Below are 25,919 nucleotides of genomic sequence, written 5' to 3'. Positions count from 1 at the left end.
GAGCATCCTGAATGCTAAGTGGTACCATGTGGCTTTCTGTCGGTAATATTGCAGGGATGGACAACGAGACTAGTTCCTGCTAGCCTGGCTTACCCAAGTCAGTGCACATACATGGTAGAGGCTCTTTGCTCTTTTTTTTTTTTTTTAAATGAAAGGAGTTTAACATTAAAAAATAAATAAATAAACTTGGACAGATTAAATTGACAAAGCTGCCCATTACCTTTGTAGAAAGTCCCTGTCAAAAGATAAACTTTAAAGCTGGAACGCATGAAAGGGTTCCAAGATAGAATTTAAATTTAAACTGATTCTTTAGAGATAAGCTTTTTAAAAATCCACCTCTTTGCTTCAAGTCAGGATTTTAAAAATAAATTTCCCCTTTAAATCTCTTGAGCGATTTTCATTTTTTGCAAGGCCGCACTGCTGGTGTCCTGGAAAAATGGAGAGTTAGGGCTTTATCAGTTGGTGCCCTGAGGTATGTGGCAAAGAAGCTAAATCCTTGAAGATTAGCAAAAAAAATGCAGCACATGGCAATAAGGGGCTTATATGACTACTAGTGTTAGCTCAGGTGAAAGGGGTATTGCTTATACATAAAACTGGACAAATCCACTGACAATGTATTTTTAGTTAGCTACAAAGGAGTCTTATATTGCCGGACTTTACCTCTTTGGTGAATTGGGAAGCTTAGTAATCCACTGTAAATGCTCTTCTGCTCGCCCCAATTCGCAACATTACTCCAAAGTGCTGTTCTTTTATTTTAACCCTTAGAAGCTCCTCTTGGCCCCCCAGATGTGGCTTTGTGCCATTAAAAGATGAAATCCCTCATATTGTTTAAGTAACCAGTCGCTGGTATCATTCGGTTTGTTGTTTTCAGGAAAGTTCAAGAGAGAAACAGTTTTTAATTTTTAGTTGGGATCTCTGTTTTTTATTTTATTTTGATAAGCATTCAGATAGAGTTAACATACAAATTCAGGGAGAACTTACTTAGAAAATTTACTTTCTTTATAGTATTAGCATCTTATTAATCTCTTTCCCTTGAGCAAAATGCTCTTACTCCTCTTTCTCTGTACTTCTGGACTGTTTTTCAAGATAAACATGACTTCACTTTTTGACTGAAATTAAAGTATTTGACTGCTTTATGGGTAGTTTCCATTTGTCCTAGCTGCCTAAGATAGTCCTGGTTCATGTCTGCTTCACAGTGTAGTTAATAGTTCTTTTACTACCAGAGGTATCTGTGTAGGCAGTGTTGAGTATCATGAGTACAGATGAGCTTTGGACTGAGGTAGCAAAATCATGTCAGTTGGTGGAATGCCTGTTGCCTTCAAGATACAGTCATACCGTTCTGAGACTGACTATATATTTCCATTTTTGTTTGCCTGTTTTGTACATACCATTTAACTGTTTTTGATTATTTGTTTTTGAGACAGGGTTTTTCTCTGTATCCCTAGCCTTCCTAAAACTTTCTGTGTAGACCATGCTGGCCTTGAACCCACAAGGCCACAGAAATATACCTTCCCATCTCCAGAGTGCTGGGATCAAAGGCCACTGTGCTCAGCTCCATTTAACTTTGGAGTAAGTCATGAGTAGCCCACATTTTGCTTCATGTCACCAATCAGATCATTCATGATAAAAATCCAGCTGTTTAGCTGAATAAAGATAAAACCAAAGTTAATCTCAAATTCACATAAATTCACTAGCCTTCCATAAAGAAAAATGCCTTACAGCTAGCCCCAGGATTGATACAAGTGCTTGTGAGTTCTGTAAGGTACCTTGGTAAAGAGAGTGAGCAGCTCCATTCAGGATGTGCATATACCGAGACCCAAAGAGTATCCAGGTGCCAGGGAACTGTATTTGGATTTTTGTGTGAGGAAGCTTGGATCTGCATGATTTATTTAGTAATTTCGCAACCCTGAGCAAATCTTGGATTGATTCTGAGTAGTTGTTATATGGGAGAGTCTGCCCCCCATACTTGCACTGTGGAATTGTGAAGATCAGTTGGATGGTGTTCAGATGATTCCTTAAAATACTGGACAAGTCTTAAGTTACAGTTATCACAAAGAAAAAAAACAGGCCAAACAGTGCAGAATGTAACAATCAGTAAAGCAGAATCTTTATTTATGGTAGAGTGGAACAGCTTTGTTTTTAAAATATAAGCTCTGCCAAGTGAGGCAGTGCAGGTCTTTTATTCCAGCACTTGGGAGGCAGAAGAGAACAGATCTCTGTGAGTTTGAAGCCAATATGGTGTCCATGTTGAGTTCTGGCCAGCCACAGACTGTAGTGAGACCCTGTCTCTAACAGAATAAACAATGAAGAAACAGACAATAAAGAGAATAACAAAAAGTTGTTAGCCAGAGGACAAAGAGAATATAATTTTTTAAAGATAAGAATTTAGCATGTTTAAAAGTTTAATGAAGGACTGAAAAGATGGCTCAGCACTTAAGAGCACTAATTACTCTTCCAGAGGTCCTGAGTTCAGTTTCCACCAACCACATGGTGGCTCACAACCATCTGTAATGGGATTCGATGCCCTCTTGTGGTGTGTCTGAAGACAGTGACAGCGTACTCACATACATAAAAATTAAATAAATCTATTTTTAAAAACAAGTTTAATGAGAGTAATTTATAGAGTCAAGAGGCTTGATGTTCTGTAAACTGTGGTATAAAAGGGAGAAGGTTCTTAAGTCTAGAAGAGATGGACTTCATACTTAGGGCCTGAGAAGTTTGTACATTTGTAGGATAAAAAAGAATTCACCTACTTCCAGCCTCAGTTACAGCTACTTATGCTGTAATTATACTTGGTACTTAGCTCTCAGATATGATTGATGAAGATCACAGGGAGTTTTGCATTCACCAAGGCCTATATGTGAACGCTGAAGATCTCATGGCAGCATTTGGGTTATGTTCAGTCTGGCAGTTATGGGATCTAGAGAATGCTCAGTGGTTAGGAGCACTGGCTGCTCTTCCAAAGGACCTAGGTTTAGTTCTCAGCACCCACATGGTACCTCACAATGGTCTGTAAATGTAGTACCAACAAATCTGATCCCCCTTCTGACCTCCACAGGCACCAGGCACACCTGTGGTGTACAAGCATACATGCAGGCAAGACATACACATAAAATAAAAAATAAAATAAACCTTTAAATAGAAATAAAAATCTGGTGCTTATGTAAATACCTTTCAGATGCTTTAATATCACTCTGTGTTTGTGTGTAAAATAATACAATAAAAGCAAAGACATGAACACAAACCAATAATCCAGAAACAACTGCCAATTCATGTGATATAGATAAAGTTCATAGACTATCGTATGTCAGTTAGCCTAAAATTATTGAAAAACATGGAATGGGTGTGAGAGGAGGCTCAGTTGATGTGCTCCATCCATAAGGACCTAAGGTTTGATGCCCAGAACCCAGTAAAAACCAGTAGCCTGCGCCTGGAGCTTGCAGGGAGGCAAGACAGAGACACTTGGAACCCTGAATCTCATTGGATGCCCCTACCCCTCAGATTGACAAGATCCACTTCAGTGAGAGAACATCATCAGAAAGGGTAGAGAATGATTCAGAAAGACACCTATTCCTACCTCTGCTCTCTCACACTCACATCTACACACAGAACACACACTAGCCATGTCTTTTTATCCAGCATTTCAAATGGCTTTGTTAGGTTTGTAGGATGGAGATGCAGAAGAGAAGGAATATTTTGGGGAGAATTTTTTTCTAACTAGTGTACTAATTTCCACAGATAAAAGTGGAGCCTGTCATCCCAGCCCCAAGTCCAGTCATCCCCAGGCTGACTCTGCGAGTTGGAGCTGGCCAAGACAAGATGTAAGTATGAACATTAGGAATTGGTGAGACCTACCTTCTCTGTGCTGTCCAGATATATTAGGACTCTGCCAGGCCTCCAGGTGTTAACAGTCTGTACCAGGAACTCTGTGCTATCAAGTTTAATTGTCTTCTTCCTCCAGGTAGATGCATTTATCTTTGCTTGGCGTATAGAATTCCACGCTCTCCACCCCCACCTTCTCTTTTATAAAGGTTAATATATGGCAATATTACTGCAGATTATCTGAGGTCCTGGCTCTCTGAAAAATAAGAGAGTGTGTAATGAGTGTGTTAGCTGCCAACTTCACACACATGGTTGCAGTATAGACCTCAGAGCACGTCATCTGTCACTGGGAGAGAAAATAGAGATTAAGGTGGTCTGCTTTGTAAGATACCAGTAAGACAAAGATGTCTGCTGACTTAGGGACAGGGTGCCTGACTGACAGCTGGAAGCCCACTCATTGACTCAGATGTGTTTGCTCTTAAGAGAAAATGAGGAATGTAAATATCAGGCTTACCATTTTTACAAATCTTAACAAATTATCTTATAGGGCAAATTATCAAATTATCTTTTTTTTTCTAATATTGTTTGTAAATTGTATGTGTATGTGTATTTTGCCTGTGTGTGTGTGTGTGTACACCACATATGTAGGGGTGCCTGCAAAAAGGCCCGTTTTTATTTAAAGGAAATTGTTTTCCTTCATTCATCCTTTGAGGAAGTATTAGGACCTACAGTATTCTCAGAGACTCCTGATATAGTATGAAATAGTAATCTCTCTTGTAAGTCACGTTGGAGTACTTGCTCTGAAGAGCACACTGTGTGGCATTTCAGTGAAATTCATAAGTTTATTATTTTATTTTAATGTTTTTCCAGTAAATGTAAAAGTGGAGCAGTTTGCTTTGAAAATGGTCAGATATTAGAGAGAAGGCATGGGGACATTCAGTTTCTGCTCAAGTTCAGCATAAAAGTGGGAGGAAGACTTAAGAATGTATTTATTGGGTAAAGACTACAGTGCTTACTGGGCATGGTGGTACTATCTATCTAGGGCTCAAGCACTTGGTGACCTGTAAGCAAAGAATGGATTTCTGGTTTTAAATGACTGAAAAACTTAAAAGAATCTTTGGGGCTATAGGGTTGGTTCAGCAATTAAGAGCATTTGCTGCTCCAGCTGAGGACCAGAGTTCAGTTCTTCACATGAACATCAGGTGACTCGCAGTCACCTGGAACTCCAGGTCCAGAGGGCCTGCACCCATACATAAAATGTCTAATTAAAAATTATAAATAATGTTATGGCACGAGAGTAGTGGGTAGCATTCAAATCGTAACCCTCTTTTATGTTGGCACATGAGGAGCTTCCCCAAACATACCTTGTTTCATGGCTAAGTGATGGGAAAGTACAGAGACCTATCAGTGTGTGTTCATTCATTGTCTATATGCCTAGGGGCCAGCTAGAGTCACATCAGTGTGTGTTCACTTACTGTCTATACACCTGGAAGCCAGCTAGAGTCACATCAGAGTTTGTTCACTTACTGTCTATACACCTGGAGGCCAGCTAGAGTTGCATCAATATGTGTTCACTTATTGTCTATACACCTGTGAGCGAGCTAATACTCTTTTAAGGTGAAATTAATGAACAGATGGATTAAAAAACAAGTGTATTCCTTGTGTCTTTGTGTGTAGGGGGTTGTTTATTGCTGAAGGAACAAGTCTTTTGAAATTATAAGAGAAAGAAAAATCTTTACAAGGTTCAAATTATACCCTTTTCGTCGGAAGATCTTTAAGACAATGTTTAGTTTCTAAATCTTGAAGAACTTAGGTCTTCTGCCCTTGATCCACAAAAGTACTTTGTGGTTAGAGAGGGTCCTCTGTTCTGTCAGTGCTCCTCATAGCAAGGCAGCAGCAGGTTGTTTTCCTTAGTCTCCTGTCCCTCAGAGCTGTCTTTAGAGGGTTCTAGGACGCCAGTACCCTTCCTGATAGTGTTAAAACTCAAAGACCCACACCCAGAGTTCCCTCCAGTCCACACTGAAGAGGAAACAGACTCCAAGACTATAGTCTCAGCTTCGTGAATGAGGAAGCCAGGCATTCAGGGCCACTGCTGAAGTGTCTAGGCTCACGATCATGCTGGGCTTTCAGCTGGAATGCGTGGCACTCAGGGACAGCACAACTGTCCTGCGGTTGTCACCTTGACCTTACTGTTTGCTGGCCTGCTTTACTTTGGGCAACTTTAGAAGGGATAGCTGACTGATGGCATCATCCTAGTCCTCTCCTGAGGAACACAGAGCAAAGGAACATGACACAGTTTGTTAGGGACATAGTCTCTTCGTAGCTCTATATGATGGTGCACACCTTTAATTTCAGCAGTCTGGGAGGGAACAGCAAGTGGATTTCTATAAATTTGTTAGTAGTCTGGTAGTAGTCTGGTCTTCATAGCAAATTCAGACCAGTCAGAACTATAAAGTGAGACCTTGTCTCAAAACAACAGAAAAAAAACAAAAAACAAACAAACAAAAAAGCAATTGTCAAGAAACATGACAGAATAGTGCCTACAGGCTTTCTAAGTTTAAACATCTGAATTTATATATAATTCAAAATTCAGTTATGTCTCATAGAAAAAGATAGTTTTCTTTTTTTTTTATTGGATATTTTATTTACATTTCATATGTTATCCCCTTACCCCATCCCCCACCCACCCGGGAGAAAAAGATAGTTTTCTATATTGTTATTGTAAAGTACTAATAAAAATGTAATATAAACGTGTACAAGCTTTGAGGGTGACTACTGATGGAGAATAACCATTCTCCCTCACATTTTCCAAACGCCCTCCTTAACGCTGTGCTATCACAGATGCAGGAGGGAACATCTTAGACCTCCCACCCCACCCCTACATAAGATCTCTCCAAGTAGCCTAGGCTGGCCCTGAACTGGGACTGTGGCCATGTGACCCAGCTTTGAGTCTCTGGCCTTTTCCATCTGCTTGGCTATACTTCTCCCACAGAGAGGCTGGTGGTGGGGAATCACAAACCTCCCTCCTCTGCTTCTCCCTTCCTCCACTGCCTGTCAGACAGCAATGTCTGCTCTCAATGAGAACACGGTTCCCTCTGAGAGGCTGTGTGTATATTCTGTTTCACAGGCTTCACCCAGTTTTCTGGTTGGGTTTGAATACTGGGGGCTGCTTTACTACTGGTGATTTCATTCTGCTGATACTTTTGATTTCCAGTAGTGACTGGTGGGTTTCTCCACTCCTGGGAGTTTCTTCCTTCTCCAGCTGGCTCCTGACACAGGCATTGAAACTTCGATACACTCTTGCTTAGGCCATCCTGGGGTTGCTAGAGGTTTGCTTAAGTGGGGATTTGTAATAGTTATCGTTTCTCAGTTAGTTCCATACACTGTGAAAATTAGAGCAGAAGCTTATTGATCAAAGAACAGAAGCCTTGATGTTTTAAAACATAAAATAGGTTTAAATACTTGTCTCTGTGTTGCCAACTTTTGACAAGAGAAACAGAGGATTTCCATAAGGAAATCAAAAATAACCATTTAACAATACTTTCAAGGAAAATAAACATCTGTTTTCAAATGTGGCTAGGGACAGTATGCATGGCAGACATGCTTGTAATTCCCTGCAATAGAGGGGTGAGGCAGAAGGATTACTGCAAGTTTGAGGTCACCCTGTGCTATGTAGCAAAACCCTGTCAGCAATGGGCAGAGGGGAACTCCAGAAGGAAGTTGGTTTCTCACCAGAATATAGTACAAGGGCAGGCAAGAGGTACAGAAGCCTTTTGTGTCTGTCATTAGAGAAAGGCAGGCAGGATGGGGTGAAGAAACCTTTAGCACCAAAGTTCAGGAGTACACAGCATGGCCTTTCAGGCAGAGAAGGACTCTTGATTTTCTGATTTTAATATTTCCCCCTTTCACGAAAAACAGAAACAAGACTGTTTGGTTTTGATTTTGATTTTTAATTGAGGTACCATGAGCTGTCTTTCTTTTGCCCTGCCCTAGTGAAATTCTTATGGAAGCTGAAACATTCCCTAGGTGTTTCCAGGCTTTAAGGTAACTAACAGAAACAATGAAAAAACGAAGTCCTAAGAATAACCATATTTAGATTCTGTAAATGCAGTTTAAATTTTTTTAAAAGACAGTGTCAGCAACATAAATGACCTCTTTCTTTCTTTTAATTTAGTTTTTTTTTTTTTACTTATTCACTTTACATCTCACTCATGTCCCCTCCCAGTCACCCTCTCCCACAATGCTTCCCTTCATCTCCCCCCACCTTCTCCTCTGTTCCGGTAGGCCCCATCCCTAGGTATCCCCCCACTCTGGCACTTCAAGTTGCTTTGAGGCTAGGTACTTCCTCTCCCATTGAGGCCAGACAGCCCAGCTAGAAGAACATAGCCCATGGACAGGCAACAACTTTTGGGATAGCCTCCCACTCCTGTTGTTCAGAACCCACATGAAGACCAAGCTGCACTTCTGCTACTTCTGTTTAGGACCTCTTTTTAATGCTAAACATTGTTCCTGGAGGCGTTCCTGGCCACTGAAGCCTGTGAGGTCGTCTTCTCTGTGCACCTCAGTTGTCTCAGCCCCCTCATCACAGGCAGTTAGATGGCTTCTCATTTCCATTGTCAACTGTTTTCTAGGTTTTCGGGTTTTTTGCTTTTTGTTTTTCCAGAAAACTCTGGTTTTGATGTATTACAGTACTCTTCTTTTCTCCAACCTAGGATTATGATGAAGTCTAAATTTAATTCCTTCCTCTGGACCATTGTAGTTTGCTCAGAAACACCAAAAATGTAGTACATGTATTTAAGAGAAAAACTAGACTGCTGTCAGAACAACCAGCTTTGGGTCTGGGGAAATGCTTTTATGACCCAGTAAAACAAGTGGAAAGATTACAATCAAAGCATTTCCATCTTGCTTGTAAACAATTACAGCAGTCCTTACAGGGATGCCACATTAGAAGACTGAGGAAAATTTACTGAATTCCATTCTAATGCAATTAGAGCTAATTTTGTTCCTTAAATGAATAAAAGGTCAGCCAGTAAATCTAGCTTATCTGGAGTCCAGACTTCAATAAATTGTTTTATTTAATTTGTTGTAAAAGATCTTATCCTTAATGGGTCTAGGTCTTATTAGTTCACTTAGGTTTTAAAATATTTATGACCACCTTTTTAGATATGATTTGAATGATAGTTGCAAAGTCTCTCTCCACAGCTTTATCAAGGCCCAACATCACTAATTGAATATATATAGGAAGGTACTTAAGATTTGTTATCTGAAAAAAAAGCTGATGTAAACTTCTAGGATTTAAATGTTCTTTAACCTGTGACAGGCACAGATAATTTAGCTGTATCATGGTAACCTTTCCGCTGCTATCTGATTATAATTCTCCCTAAAGATCAACCTGCTCACAGTTCAGGTCTTTATAAAATAATAGATGCCTAGGGATAGTAACATTTAGACCTCCTGTTCCATCATTTGCACTATATGCTTCCTGTCTACCCTGTGGTAGACTCATATACTTGCATAAAGAGTTTCCATACATGGAATGACTTTCTCGACGCCTTTCCCACACCCACCTCAGGAGGTTATAAAGTGGATCCTCACATCGAAACACGGGTTCTTTCCCTTTCTCTTACAGTATGGCCTCAGTTCACACAGAACTGGCAAGCCTTGTTGGCCGGTCTGTTCAGACTTGTTCTGTGGGGTTCCAGAATTGCACACCAAGTCCCCTTTCAGTTTGTCGTCCAGGTTCCAAGAAAGACCTTGGAGCAGCATACTTACTGACCTTGACATACTTCCCAGCCAGTCTCTTCCTGTGCCTGTTTTCAGCCTACAACCCCGACTTGCTCTGGGGCCTTTCTCCCATCCCTTGGCTCTAGGCTGCCTTCTTCCTTTCTCTCTTGTTTTTCTTTCAGCCTCATCTTCACATGGCAAACCCAGACCTTCCCCAGGGTTATCTCTATCAGGGAAACCTGAGAACCCCGCCTTCAGATCACCTCACTCGGTTTTAACTCTTTGGCCCACTGCATCCTGGTTTCTACTCAAGGAACTTCTGTAGCTTCTTTTGTAGAGAATGCTCTCAATTCTTTGAAAGTTCTATGCACATACAATGTATTCATCAGTTGCCACCTACCTCCATCTCCAGATGGTGCCCCCACCCCATTTCCACCTACCTCCATCTCCAGATGGTGCCCCCACCCCATTTCCCACCTACCTTCAGGTCCTATTTTGACTGTTGGTTATTAATAATTCTCAAAGTTGAATTAATGTTTCCCATATGTCCATGAGTGTGTCGCCATCCACTAGGGCATAAGCAACCCATCCCCATGTCCTCAGTGAAGAGTAACTTTCCCTCCATCAGCAGCCACCAACTACCAATAGCTCCTCAACTTTAGCTGGGTCCTTGGGGGCCTCTCCCTGCCCAGGGTGTAATTTTGATTATTTTTGTTCAGACAGTCATAACTGCTATAAGTTGATATGTACAACAACTATGTCATATTCAACATCAGCATTTGTTAGCTTTTCTCCCCATCGACCAGCTCTTATGTTCTCTCCATCCCCTCTTCCTTGAAGATCTCTGAACCTTTGGTTGGGAGATTGACATAGATGTCCTGTTAATTTAAATTTGGTACTTTAAGCAGTTAGGAGTTTCTGCATTAAGCACCACCCACTGCCAAAAGAATCTTTTCTAACCAATCAGAAAGCAATATAAATTTTTGGCTATAAACTTAAGTCTTTGGAACACAGTTTGACAGCATTACAATTTAGCTAAATAGCAGTAATGTCCCCCAAGTTCCCCAGACCTATGACCTCCCCAGTCTTATGACCTGCTCCGAGCTTTGGAGCAGATTTACAGCAATAGGCATAAAATCATTCCTCCTGCAGAACAGATCTGTGTCTGTTCGGAATGCCATTGGTTTCACACATAGCTGTTGTGCCACTATTACACCAGCGGGTGCATCTTGCCAGCAGGTCAGCATTCTAGAACGCAAGGTCTAGTACTGAGAAAGACCACTCGTAACTTTTGTTCCCCCTGCATAGCATCTTCTGGTACTATGTAAGCTAGCCATCAGGGAGAAGTTTCTAGTTAGTCAGGGTGGATGTCTCTGCGCCCTGCAACTGAAGTGAGTCGTGCTTCAGCAGCAGGGCCACCTACTGTCCACTCTAGTTGAGTGATTTTCTTGGGTCAGAGGACCATATGTTTCCAGGATGCTTTCTCACACACGCTTCATTTGTAAGGCTTCCATAACTTGCTGGGACTGGTGCAGAGCACAGGCTGAGTCCTAAGAGTGTTACTTCTCTTTGCTATGCTGGGCCCTGTTGCTCATGAGACTCATACCCCAGTTTCTCCAGGATCATCCGTGTCTTGCTCTTTGTCCATCCCTTTTGCTTTCTTTACTCCTTTTTCTTTATACACCTTCCTTCCTTGCTCCTCTCCCTCACTCTCTTCTTACTTATTCTTTATGTCAAGCAGTGATGATTACAGACCCGTTTTGTTCACTATATGTAGCCCAGTTACCTCTCAGAAAATGTTGTCTGAATGGACCAATGTCACTGTCGAGCATATCTTTAAAAATCAAACCACTATGGTGTTGTCCACACTGGTTCCTCTTGTTTCTTACATGCTGGTGATGAACCGAAGGCTTCCACTCCAAGCCACTGAATGTCTTAGAAGAACTTGAAAGAAGGCTAAGACTGAGTAGTAGAATTGGGATATTGTGTTTATTTTATAATACTATGCTGAACAAACAAGCTCCTCTGCTCCAAATATTCAGAACTGAACAAAAAATGACTGTCTTCTTTGGTCTTTACTTGGTACCTCGGCATTTTATGTCTTTTGGATAAAGTCAGGGGTTCTTTTATTAAAAATATTTAAACAAGTACTGCTATGTGTAGAAGAAGTACTTGACATTGTTTTCTTTAATTCTGATTGCAGAAGTAATATGGTCCTTATTTTCTTGAAAGAGTTAACTGTGGGCCTGTGAGAAGGCTCTCAGGGGACAGGTACTTGCTATCAAATCAAGCTCTAGGGCCTGAGTTCAACCCCAGAAACCCATACGGTAGAAGGAGAGACTTGACTGCAACAAGTTAACCCTGGCCCTTCACACTGTGTCCACAGAGTCTATTAAAAGTTCTATAGCTTTGCTCCCACCTCCGGCCAGAACTAGATCATGGGCTTTTCATGTACTTTTAATTCAGCTGTTAGACCACTTGCTGGTGTTGGATATGAGGCTGAGTTGGAGTGTGGCTCTAGCATATGGTATGACCTGGCTGTGAGGTACTGACTGTGTGAACATGGACGTGTGAGTTTTGCTGAAGTACAGAAGAGCACTGTGTAAGTGATACTCCAGGACCGTCTGTTTGCACTAAGGTGCAGAGAATGAGTAAGTCACAGTCACAAGTACTGAGTGGCCGTGCTCCCCATGCTCTGCCACCACCAAGCTATTCAAAGCCAAGAAGTCCAGCACAATGGTTTTCTACTTTTTTGTTGTTTTCATTTTATTTGGTTTATAATAAATACAAGGAAGTTAACATATGCCTCGTAAATTTAGATTACTGTCACTAAGCCTTATAAAATAGGCTTCTAATTGCCCCTTCAGCTTTTTTTTTTTTGTCTCTATAAAAGCATGAGCTATCTTTCTGTATACAAGTATACATCTGTCTACCAGCACATGTGCTTTAATATTACCATTATTCAGTTTAAAAAACAAAAAGATAAAAGAGCTCTTCTTGCTGGGCGGTGGTGGTAGATTAAAGTGCATAGCTTTGATCCCAGCACTTGGGAGGCAGAGGTAGGCGGGTCTCTGAGTCTGAGTCCAGCATGGTCTATGGAGCAAGTTCCAGAACAGCCAGGGCTACACAGACAAACAAAAACAAAAGAAAGGAAGGGAGGGAGGGAGGGAGGGAGGGAGGGAGGGAGGGAGGGGAGGGAGGGAAAGAACGAAAGAACACTTCCCTAAGATTTACTTTATTTATGCATAGCAGGAGATGGGGGCGGAGGTTATTTGCTTGCTGGGACCAAAGAGGACTTAAAATCCCTCAAGAGCTGCTGTTACAGGTTGGCAGTCGTGAACTACCACGCGTGGGTGCTAGCAGTTGAACGTCTGTGCTAGAAAAGCAGCAAGTGCTCTTCACCCGATTCATTTTTATTATTTTTTATTCTATGTAGGAGTACTGTGTATTCACATGTGGGTGGGTGTGTATTAATGCTAATGCCTCAAGAGGCTACAGGTGTGGGATTCCCTGGAACTGGAATCCCAGGTGGTTGTGAGCTACCTGGGAAAGCAACTCTGGTCCTTGGAAGAACAATAAATGTTCTTCATTGCTGAGCCATCTCTCCAACTCTGGTGTTGTCTGACTGTCTCAAGCAGAGGTCACATGGTGAGCTTCATACCCTTAAACAGTATTAAATCAGTTGTCTCGTTAGACCTTGTGAAATGCTGGGATTTTAAAAAATCTGACCATCTCTTTAGTATTTATTAACTGAAACCCTTTAATGAAAGTGTACTTTTATTTGGTTATTTTGAAGCGTAAATCAAACAGGAAAGGGATGAGAAATGCTGACTGAATTCCTCCTGTTGCTTTCTTCAGAGGAAGGGTTGGTGGAGCTGACCCAGAATTACACTAGTAATGATGGTTGGGTTTAGTCTGTCTCTGCCTGCCCCACCCCACCCCCACCTCTTTCCTTCTCCTTTCCTTCCTCCTTTATCATGTTCGTTTTCAAATTATTCTGTCTTGTCTGGTGGTAATCCTGTCACATTGTCTGTTAGATTCAGTACAACCTCATTAGTGTTGAATATCTTTCATGTATTACCTATGTGTTACTGGCCATTTTCACAGACCTCAAGTTAACCATTCTCTCAGAGAACATTGATTGTATCAGTGGAATAGGAATCACACTATGGAAGTGCCCATTGCTGCTAGAGTGTCATAATTTGTAGGCCTTCACGAAGGACAGATCTAAAAAATAGGTCTATTTGTAAAAGAAAGAAAACCAGGCACGGGGGATAGCACAGTGGGTAGAGTGCTTAGTGTACAGATGTGAGGGCTGAGTTCAGATCCCCAGCACACTTGTAAAAGGCTGGGCATGGTAGCACACAACTGTAATCCTAGGTCTGGAAAGGTAGAGTTAGGAGGGTTTCTGGAACTTGATAGCCATCCAGTCCAGCCAAATTCTGGGCCCAGGTTCAGTGGGAAACCCCATTACGAAAAGGTCAAGAAGCAGTTGTGGAAGAAACTTGTCCTCAACCTCTTGTCTCCACACACCTACAAACATGCATACAACACACACATGCACGTGAACACACACAATAAACTTATCAGATTTAACATTACTCTGATGTCTCTAAATGTATTCTGTACCTTTTTACATTAGCAGTCTTGAGTGCCAAGACAAGTGCCATTTGTTCTGTTCCATAAGAACGCTACAAGATAATCTGCATATGACAATACCATTATTACTACTGACAAGACTACCAAATGAAGTTAAGGATTATAATTTTAAAAAATGTTTCAAATAAAACCAATTTACCCTAACTTACAAATAAAAAGATTATTTAGCTAGATTAAGGAAGTGGCTGGTGAGATGGCTCAGTGGATAAAAGTGATTGCCATCTTGGGCCTAATGACCTGATTCACTCCTAGGAACTCTCATGGTGGAAAGAGAGAACCAGCTCCTGAAAGTTGACTTCTGATCTCCACCTGTGCACCACGGCATAGTCGTACCTCCCAATGCATGCAGAAATACTAAATAAAAATCTAAAGTTAGAAAATAATAAGATTAAGATTTTCTTAATCTTCCTTGTCGCTCTTTTTGATTGGAGAGGTTAAGATTTCATCAGTGTATTCTGTCTGTTTGTTTGTCATATAATATTGAACTTGTCTCTAGGGCACTATGGATGCACAACGGTCACACTCACCCCCACCCTGTCACTGTCTATCATCCCTCTTCCCACACTTGCCCACTGTGGTATGAATCATATTGACGCCCATGGCCTCATGTTTGAAGGGAGTGGAACTATTTGAAAGATTGGAAGCTGTGACCTTGTTGGAGTGGATATGGTCTTTTTGGAAGAAGCATGTCACTGGGGTGGACTTTGAGGTTTCAAAAGCCCATACCAAGCCCAGTGTCTGTCTGTCTCTGTCTGTCTCTGTCTCTGTCTCTCTCTCTCTCTCTCTCTCTCTCTCTCTCTCTCTCTCTCTCTCTCTCTCTCTCTTTCTCCCTCTCCTTCTCTTTCTCCCTACCCAAGGATCAAGATGTAGCTCTCAGCTACTGCTTCAGTATGATGAGTGCCACCATACTCTCTCCATGCCCTCACAATGATGATAATGGACTAACCCTCTGAAACTATAAGCAAGCTCCCCAGTTAAATGCTTTCAACATCCTGTCTCTTCATGGCAACAGAACTCTAAGATACCCACCTTCTTCCCAGTAGTCACGCTTCCCTTCTTCCTTCTTTAGGAGGGTTTGGTGAGGCAAGGGTGAGCGGGCTCCATGGAGGCAGTCACAGCTGCTGTGTGTTCAGCCACACTGTGTCCAGAAGACAGTGTCCTACCATATGCCTCTCTACCATTCAGTTCCTAGAGTCCTCCTGTCCCTCTTCTACGATGCTCCCTAGATGTCCTGTCTGGAGTCCATAAGTGTTTAGAAGACAGTTTAACTATATGTCCATTTGTTAGAACATCAGTAGTAGATTCCCCTGTGTAGGGCCTGTGATCTCCCAAGCAATAGGCTTTAGACAAGCATATATCCCACTCCATGGACCTCATATCCAATCAGGAAGCAATTGGTTACCCTCAGAATATTTTATGCTACCATTGTACCCATGAGCATATCTTGCCAGGCAGTACAGTATTGTAGCATAGAGGGTGTACAACTGGGTGTGATCATTAATGACCCTTGTCCACCAATGGCCTGCGTAGCATCTTCCTGCATTATGACGCTGGTCAGCAGGAAGCTTTATAGCTATAAGCCTCCTGCTCAGTTCCAGCTTGGTTTCTTGGTGCCCTGCAGCCAGAACACATGTCTTTGGCAGAAAAGTCTTACTGGAGTTCCACTAGGTATCCAGGAACGGTAGCAATGTATTGCTTTGGGGCCTCTGAAGTTACATGGCCTACAGTTAATCGGGAGTTGCCTCACTCGGCATATATTCTTACATTTTTCTATGGATGTGTGAACAATATACCAGCATCCTAGTCTCCTGAAATGATGTTTATTACCTCATCATAATTGACATACTTGGGAATCTATTCATTTCTGTTTATTTTCCATTTTAAGACAGCTGTAAAAGTTCATTTTCTGAGCCAAGTGTGGTGGCATACTCCTATAGTCCCTGCACTTGAGTGACAGAGGCAGGTGGATCCTTATAGTATACATACCAAGTTTTAGGCCAGCCAGAGCTATATAGTGAGGTCCTGTCTTTAAAAAAATTAATTTTCTTGATTATAGAGATTATTTGCCTGACTCCAAAGTTGGAACTATGACTTTAGAGAGTGTTTGCTTCTTCCCGGTTCCATGGCTTATTGAGAACTCATCATCTCGCTTTCCTTAGTCTGTTATCGCTCTGCTGGATCTTCCTGCAAGTCTGATGAAATGTTCGTTATTCATTACTTATCTGAATGATGGTGCCCTTTTAGAGTATTTTACAGATTTTGAACATTTGACAATAGAAGTATAATCATTTGGGCCTTTCCCTTGGAAACAAGATTCTGTAATGGTGATGTTTTTCTCTAATTACTTCATGCAATTTGTTTCATTTTTCAAATAGGTCATGCCTGCATTAAAAGATAAAATGTTTGCTACTTGATGTGTACTTGGGCTATGACAAGATAAAATACGCATTTTATGAGACGATGTAAATATTCAGGAGGCAAGCCATGAGCTCAAGGAATTAAATCCATTTATCGTTGTCTTATAATTATATGAATGTTAAATTTTGAGCTGTGAGGATCAAGAAGAATAAGGAATAATGATTGATTTGAAGAATCAACATAAAACTGATTCTCATAATTGTCTTTGGGTATTTGATCAACGTGAAATATGGAAATGACTGTCTCACTGTTTGGCATTCTAAGTGCCGATACTCTAAAATAGAATTCCTCCCAAGTTTGGAATATTTGCTTAGATACTGAAGCTAGAAAAATGGAAAGCTTGGTGTATTTGTTTTCCATTCCCACACAACAAATAGGCCTGGAATTTAGCCATTTAAAGCAACAGGCCTCCCCCTTGGCTTCTGAGAGTTTGAGCAGTTTTCACTTAAGTCTTTGAAGCTGCTGGTCTAGAAAATGTCATCTGAAGCCCTCCGTGAGGACTGGATCTAAGTTAACCAAGTCCACGAGCTCCTGCGTAAGGCAGGCAGACACTGCAGCCACAGCCTGCTTTCCCCAAAGAGGGGAAGGGAAGGATGGAGCACTCACTCATAACTTGGAGATTGCTGCAAGTGACTTTCATAATATTTAAATCTGCCAATGTGTGCACACCAGACTGACTACCACATTTAGGCCAGGTGTGTCTGGGGCTTTCCATAAAAGTGAAAATGCAAAAATAGGAAGAATAGACATACATATTCATGTCACAAGCCAACCGAGAGGCTTCATAGCCATGGTATTGTAAAATCTCAGGAATATTCCGCATTTGTTGTGAGAAGAGGTTCATTTAACTTGTGATTATGTGTTTCTTGTGGCAGATGGTATGTCTGAAATCTAAAATTAAATATTTAGAAAAAAGTGAAGTGAATTGTGATTTAAGCAACATTTTTTTTTTTTTTCCTCAGCGTGATTTTTCTGCATTGACTAATTTCTGTGTTCAGGTCACATAGACTCCATCCATAGGCATGGTTACAGTGCTTTTCCCTGTGGTGTCATGCCACCATTTAAAAATGGCCATTCACCGTTAGGTAAATAAGTAAGCCATTGTGAGGGGACTTTTGAACTGAGAGCTCTTTAGTAGCCAGTTATTTGGACTCTGATAATTTAGATTACTGGTTTCATAGTGTTTGCACACAATAGCGGAATAATGAGGATCATTAAACCTCCTGTGCAGAACATACCCAAATTGTGTTTGCCTCTAACCTTGGAGGCTCTAAGGGGCTGGGAGGCACGGCCTGGCTCTTTATTGACTTGTCAAGCTGTAAGTTTGCATTACAGCTCATGACCCATTCTGTTTGTGGTGGGGAAACAGGTAAAGAAATCCCTCTGAAAGTCCCTCCTTCTGCACATTTGTATGAATAACGCCAGTGTTTATAGCGGTTAGAGCACTGTGACTAAATCCTCCAAAAGCTGTAACGTTAGCAGCAGAGCCACTGTGGGGCACAGCTGTGGGCGGTATTGCTTTCTCTGAGAGACTCTGGGTACTCAACAGGAAGCTCTGAAGGGAACTTACTGTGCATGTCAATAGGAGGGCAAGGGCAGCCAGGACCAGTCATCTCCACAGTGATTAAATCCGTGCTGATGTTAGCTGATCTGGTCTGAGAACCTGGACTATGCTGCACTGCTATGTGATTTTTCATATTGCTAAAGCTAGATCATAAAAGAATCTTTCTTATGAAAGAAAATAAAGAAAGGAAGAAAGAGAGAATTGTTTTTAAAATTGTATAGTCAACTACCTTAAGTCTCTTAAAAGCTAAAGTCAAAATAACTCAAACTCTAGGAAACTCTGGGGAAGTAGTTATAATGTAATGCTACTCTGGCCCCTTAAAATTAGAGTTAGAATAGTTTGTCTTGAAAAATCATGTGTCCACTTTAATAACTTACACACACACACACACACACACACACACAGAGCACACTGAAGACCCAGCATATGAGCACATCTTCTGGAACAAACCACATGCAAACCATACCAAAAGCTAAAGGATGCATTTATTACTTTAATCAAACAAACAGCATACATAGCGAAGACTCTCTTCCTCGCCTTCTTGGACGTTAGGCTTTTGTTCTCCATCAGTCATGACAGCATCATCTGTGCTGTGCAGCCCTTGACTTAACCTGGGGCTCTCTGTCGTATATGTCTAACTAAACAGGATAGCGTTTCCCTAGAAGGTATTGGGCAAGCCATCATTATGTTAAAAATTTCCCAGGGGCATCTAAATGTGTACATTTTTTTACTTTTTCATTATTTTTACTCCAAGATTTATATGTTAATTATGGATAGGCAAAGGAAAAGTACCCTGTGATCCCAGCTTATGGAGGCAGTTTCTAAATAGTTAACATACATATATGTGTGTGTGTGTGTGTATATGTGTGTGTATATATATATATATATATATATACACATATACACACATATATTCTTTTTGAACTTTTTTGTAACTACACACAAATATTCATGATTACATTTTTTTTCCTTAGAAAACTTGAATTTTATTATATACTACTCACAACTATTTTTTTCTTTTTGAAAAAAATAAGTATGTGTGACTACTTCAAATAATGTGGTATTTTGAAACAGGTCTTAGTAGCCTTGACTGTCCTGGAACTCACTATGTAAACCAGGCTAGCCTCAAACTCACATCTGCCTACCCCTGCCTCCCAACTGCTGGGATTAAAGGCATGACCTATCGAGGCACTGGCCCAGCACACAGGTTTTAATATCCATTCAGAAGCACCTTGCCAGCTACCTGTCCCTCCTCCAACCCACAGCATCTATTAGCTACTTTTCTTGTTGCTGTGACAAAATACTGAACAAAGGCAATGGGAAGAAAGAAGGGTTTATTATATGTCACAGTTTGAAGGTACAGGCCGTCATGGTGGGGAAGCCACGGCCCCAGAAGCTCGAATTGCATCCACAGTGAGAAAGCAGAGAGGGTGAACGTTGCTCAGCTTGCTCTCTCTAGGACCTCAGCCCGGCCCACCCAGGCCTGCTCTTCTGACCCTATGCAAACCTTCCTGGAAGCACACATACAAATGCACCCACAGGTGTTTCCATAGTTTATCATTAGAAATCCAGTCAAATTGACAGTGAAAATTAAGCATGATGTCTGCTAACAGCGACATTCACCATTGCTGTATTAATTAGCTCTCTGGTTTCGGTGTTAGGTAAGGCTTGAATTCAGAGCCTCAGCTGTACTCAGCAAACACACTTACAGAATTGTGTCCTCAGCCTCTACTTTTTTTTTTTATTGGATGTTTTATTTACATTTCAGATGTTCTCCCCTTACCCCATCCTCCCCACCCAGGAACCCCCTCCTCTGCTTCTATGAGGATGTGCTCCCACCTACCTCCCCACTCCCATCTCCCCACCCTCGAATTTCCCCACACACAGCTTCCAGCCTTCATGGGACCAAGAATCTCCTCTCCCACCTATACATGACAGGACCATCCTCCCTTGCATATATAGCTGGAGCCATGGGTCCCTCCCTAAATGTTCCTAGGCTGTTTTTTATTTTTTATCTAATTTGTATATGTTTGAGAATTTTGTCTGCATATATGTCTATGTGGATGCCTAATAACCACAGAGGCCAGAAGATGACATTACATCCACTGAGATTAAAGCTATAGACAGTTGTGAGATACCATATGGGTGCTGTGAATTGAACCCTGGTCCTTTAAAAGAACACCCAGTGCTCTTAACCACTGAGCCATCACTAAATAAATCTTTTTAAAATTTATCTGCTTAGCTTATAAAATGATAAATATTAATTATCTTAATTAGCTTATAATTTGGTAAATATTAAGATTTTATTTGATGAAAATGTCTTTATTTGGCATTCTCTCTGTAAGATTTCAAAAATGGAATTTCTTTTTCTTTAGCACATTTGTCTTGTACTTTCCTGAGCCTCGAAGATCAGCTGCTCTGTCTCTCCATGGGAAAGTGGTTGTTGGTTTACTTGTAGCTGCAGCTCGTGCTTCTCCCAGTCTTGCAGTTTTGTTACAATGTGCTTTGGTTAAGGTTTTCTTTTTAGTGACCTGGAGTGGAATGTGTTTCTCACATACATAGATTGGTATCTTCCATCAGTTCTATAAAACTCTTCCTTGCCAGGTCCACCATCCTAGGGTTACCACTGCAACCCAGACTTCACCTTCTAAGCTTCATTCAGTGGCTTCTCAGCCTTCACACAGGGACTATCTGCCACGTGCCGTCTGGTTTGATAGCTGTCTGAAATGACAGAGGAAGAGTCCTCCACCCCTTCACTTTTGCAGCATGCATGCCTTTATATCCAGCACCAGACAGATGACACTGCCCAGAGTCCTCCAGAGTGGGAAAGACCCTGCCCACACCCCCACCTCGGCCACAGGGACAACAATGTAATTGCTTTCTAGGGGCAGTTTAAAGAGCCTGAAGTTGGAGGCTTAGGTGGGCAGGGTCTGGTCCTGAGGACATACTTCCCTTTATTCCAGTGCAGAGCGGGCCCTACTCTCTTCAACAATTCCAGCCTCTCTCCCAGAACAGCCTTGGCCAGTGTCCTTTTCTCTCTAAACTGGTTGGTTTGCATTTGGCCCGTTTGTACATTTTTGCTGTAGACTGTGTAGTGTTATCAATAACACCCACACCACATTATTATGTTGCTTTGAAATTTCCTCCACCAGCACTCAGGAGGCAGAGGCAGGTGGATCTCTGTGAGTTAAAGGTCAACCTGGTCAACATAGTGAGTTCCAAGACAGCCAGGGTTATACAGAGAAACCCTGTCTTCAAAAACAAATCAGACATATAATAATCTCCACCAAAGAAATTAACCCATTACTTTTAAATGTAGCCTCAGACAAGTTCTCAAGATATGGACAGAAAGCAACCAAATTCTTGACCAAAAAAAAAAAAATATATCACATGACTGGCTTCTAGTTGGGCTGCTAGGACTGACCCTTTCTTACCTCTCATGCTGGCCTTCATAGTCCACACTGCTCATAGTGCTGCGGGTTTCCAGGCTTCTGTTAGAACAGCTTACAAGTGCTGCTGAGAGCATTCAGCCACTGTTTTCTTACAGACTTCTCAAGTCTTCCATGGCCCTCAAAAACGTACCATGTGGTGTAAGTATGAGGCAGCTCCCCACTCTCTGCCCGCCTCTGTGTTCGTTACTTAGCGTTTGCTGTGACCAGACAGGACTGTGACCACGTCAGTGTATGGAAGAGGTTTGGGGGCTTACAGAGGCATAGGGCTCAGCATGGTCACAAGTAGTAGGTATGATGGCTGGGGCAGGAAGCCAAGTGATGGCATCTTTAGCTACAAGCATGAAATAGACAGAGGATGAGACTGTAATGTCAAAGCCAACTGTACCACATAAATCTCCCCAGACTGTTACCAACTTGGGACCAAGTGTTTAAATACCAGATCCTGTCAGGGACATTCTCATTCAAATTAAATACAAAAACACCTGCAGGTTTTAGGGCTTGATGGCTTCCCGGGAGGAAGGGATTCCTCTGAAGCAAGTAAGACTCCAGTCAGATGGCTGAAGGAAGCTGCTCTGAAGTAACACAGCACTTCTCCCTTTCACCTCAGAAGTCATGTTGACATATCTGAAGTCATTAGGGAGGAGTGTGGGACCCAGCTACAGAAAAACACAATCCATCTATTACATACCTTTGAGAAGCACGTGTGTACTGGTTGTTAGAATAGCTCACATATTTGATCACTGAGGGCAGTTTGAGAAAATGAAAAGTTAGCCTAAGTTTGTGAAAATGAGTGATAATGGGATAGGCCTTGAATTCTGAGTTCTTTAACTGTTTCTGGACACTTTAAAGCCTATTTTGCAAGACTGGGGATATAACTCAGCTCTTAGAGTAGTTGCCATTCGTGCATGAGACATTGCAAAAAATAAATAAATAATAAATATGGCTGGTAGTATGGCTCTGCCGGTAAGCGTGACAGCTTGAGTTTGATCTCTTAGCGCTCACGTGGTGGGAGGAAGCCATCTCCCAGCACATTGTCCTCTGACTGTCTTCACAGCCTAAATAAATGCCTTGTAAACCTATTTTGCTTCCAGACAAGGGTTTTGTAGGAATTGTTAAATCTATGATGTATTTTGACCTTGGCTCTTTTCTCCTTGACAGTGTCATCAGCAAGGTGGTGCCAGCGCCGGAGGCTAAGCCTGCTCCTTCTCTGAACAGACCTAAAACCCCACCTCCAGTCCCAGTCCCTATTCCTGTGCGAGTGAGCCCTACTCCCCTGCCACCACCACTCCTCACCCAGGCTGCCATGTGCCCAGCCCTGATGCCATCCCCGGCTCCTGCCCTCTCTGGAGCAGGGAGTGCCAAAGCCCCGGTGCGGAGCGTAGTGACAGAGACAGTCAGCACTTACGTGGTACGTATGTTTGCACGCATTTAACAGAAGGCTGCTTCTGCAGTGGTGACTCTCACAGGCAGTGCTTGACAAATGGAGAAGCATTTCCATTGCCTTTTCAAGCTGTTGGCTCACAACAGTTACATTACAAAGTTCATGTTCAGCCACAAAAATGATGTCAATTCGCATTTGTTTTATGTTGATTTGAACCATGTCTATACCAAAATAGAAGAACACCAGTAAATAACTGATATTTAAATTCCACAGTGGATGCTTACTAGAGTGAGTAAATTATTTACATTAGTATAATTTATGTGTTAATCATAGATCTTATGGGCCAGCTATAATTTCTGAATTGTAGCACTAATTATTGTATTTTACTTGCTGAGATCCAGAATATATAAGAACTTACATCTTAAATGGAATGAGCCTTTAGACCATAGGAATTTCTGAGCGTCTGAGTGCATCTTTTATTCTTCGACCTAGCTCAGTGGTAGAGAGCTTGCCTAGCGTGTACAGCACAACAGGTTTAACCCATAGTGCTCAAAGTAAGTAATGAAGCACATCCGCCTCATCACACTGAATGGCCCTGCGTTGTCCTGGGAGTGCCCTTAGGTGTTTCCCCATACTTAATAGTGTCAGATCTTATTCCAACCCCAAATTCAATCCAGTAATGACATACTTATAAAGATGTGTTCTCAAGGCACAGGAAGAGACTCACAAGCACACAGAGTAGTGTGTAAGTGGAAATATTGACACTTTTGCATGACAATCTCTGTAGACTGTTGTTAGCCTAACTTTTGAAGAGATGAATGACTAAGAAGTTGCAGAGCCTGGTGCTATTGTTATGAGATATCTATATAGCGTGTTACATGGGGGAGTTTGGAAAAAAGTAAATCATTATATATGTGAGACAGTATAAAGACACAGGTATACAAAAAATCCTGAATGCATTCAGAGAGTACACAGACAGGAAAACTTAACCTAAAATTAGTGAATTGGCAATTCATAACAGAACATGTGATACAAAACCCTGTAAGGAATCAATTGGTCCATTCCTCAGTCAACCAAGGAGTGAATTGAGGCATCCCCCCACCCTGCAATGAGCTGACCAGGAAAGAGTTGATATGTAATCTCCTCACCCTCCATTTGTTTATCTGTAATTAAGTGATTTATATTAGTAATCTCTGTCGTCTTTTCCGGCTCTTAAGATTGTGGCTTTGCAGTGGACACTGGAACTGACTTCACAGATGTGACAGCAACTGGGACAGTGCTTGAATGTCTTCTAGTCTAACTAGACACTTTACAGACATAGAGAACATAGAGGGTGATTCTGCCACTGCCTGCTAGTGTGCTCTTGACAGTGAGATTCTCGTAACTCCTGTTTCCCCATCTCTAAACTATCCCAAAGATATATTTTAAAAGAACTCAGTACCCTAGAAAATATTGGGTATTACTGTGGTCCTATAGCAATTTTTTTTTAAAGATTTATTTATTTATTTTATTTATGAATATACTGTAGCTGTCTTCAGACACACCAGAAGAGGGTATCCAGTCTCATTACGGATGGTTGTGAGCCACCATGTGGTTGCTGGGATTTGAACTCATGACCTCTGGAAGAGCAGTCAGTGCTCTTAACCGCTGAGCCATCTCTCCAGCCCCCAGCAATTTTTTTAAATGTATCTCAGAGTCATAGCCTGTTAATGTCAAATAAGGTCAGCCATCAGCAGGACCAGCCATGCATGGTGACTTCACCCACTGGACACCTAGTGCCTGATGACTGCTGGTTCTTTCCCCATGGTGCAGTTTCCCCCAAGTTAGAGCTGGCAGTCAGACACAGCGTTCTCCACATTCCTCTAGAAAGGTTTCAGGTGGATTGCTTTATAGAACTTTTTGAAATAGTAACCTTTGAGTAAGCCCATGCATACAACAGAACATATCCACTCTTGAGAACCCCTCACAAGGAAACCCTGGTCTTTTACAGTATAGTATTTAAAGGCATAGGAAGAGGACACTTTGCAAAATAAGTAGTGAAGTCATATGTTGTCTTACTGTGAGGACATTTAAGTGTAAGTTTGACTCAGTGCTCCTTTACAGTACCCATGCAGAATAGGTTTCGATAATGTGACATTTGAGAAAGCCATCCATTTAGGAATGAAGTCAGAACTCCAGAACACACAGTATTTGGAGCATAATAATAATTAGGTGTGTAGTTCTTTGGCCCCATGAGCCTCTGCTTTCCTTTGCCCTTTAGTTGATTATTGTGCCTTTCTTAAATGTCATAAGGGAATGGAAAGTTACTCAGTAACAGCTCTTTTACATCCTTGATCTTATCACCTAGTTCAGGAGAAGGGTTTGGCTAATGAGTAATGAGGGAATACATGCACGTTTGACTGTATATGCTAATCCCATGCTCTGAATGTGGCTGAGAAAATATGGAAAACTGAGAGCTTTCAAAACTATCAGTTGTTTGAGGCCGACAGACCATAATCATTAGGGGTTTGTGAGATTATAGGAATTCTTAGATGAAGCCGACTGCAAGTCATGTTACATAGTTCCCAGAGATGATTTGCAGTGCTTTGTTTTTAATGATTTACAAAGCAGTTTAGAATGTGCATTAGAAATATGCCATTCTATCCAGGCAGGGTAGCACACACCAGAAATCCCAGCACTCAGGAAGTTGAGGCAAAGATTGTAGTTCAAAAACAGCCTGGACTATATAGTAACTGCCAAGCCTGCCTGAGCTTATGAGACCTGCCTCAGAGAAGGCGGGGCAGGGTGGGGTGGAGGAGAGAGGAAGAGGAGGAGAAATGTGAGAGGGAGGGAAAGAGATAGGAGTGAGGGGAGAGAGTGGAGAGGAGGGAGAGAGATAGGAGTGAGGGGGAGAGTGGAG

The 25,919-nt window shown here is 41.7% G+C and overlaps 1 protein-coding gene across 1 annotated transcript in view; it reads left to right on the top strand.

Moving 5' to 3' along the window:
• The window catches only part of Taf3 (TATA-box binding protein associated factor 3), a 144,543-nt gene that overhangs the window by 114,775 nt on the left and 3,849 nt on the right, over positions 1-25,919 (top strand). The window contains exons 4-5 of the mRNA XM_028764870.1: positions 3,739-3,821; positions 22,798-23,047. Coding sequence (XP_028620703.1) covers positions 3,739-3,821; positions 22,798-23,047 — 333 coding nt within the window. The remainder of the gene's footprint in view (positions 1-3,738; positions 3,822-22,797; positions 23,048-25,919) is intronic.

This window comes from Grammomys surdaster, unplaced genomic scaffold, assembly GCF_004785775.1.
Source record: "Grammomys surdaster isolate TR1022 unplaced genomic scaffold, NIH_TR_1.0 146, whole genome shotgun sequence".
Lineage (NCBI taxonomy): Eukaryota > Metazoa > Chordata > Mammalia > Rodentia > Muridae > Grammomys > Grammomys surdaster.
Note: the sequence above shows the minus strand (reverse complement) of the source record. Positions and strands in the feature narration are given on the sequence as shown.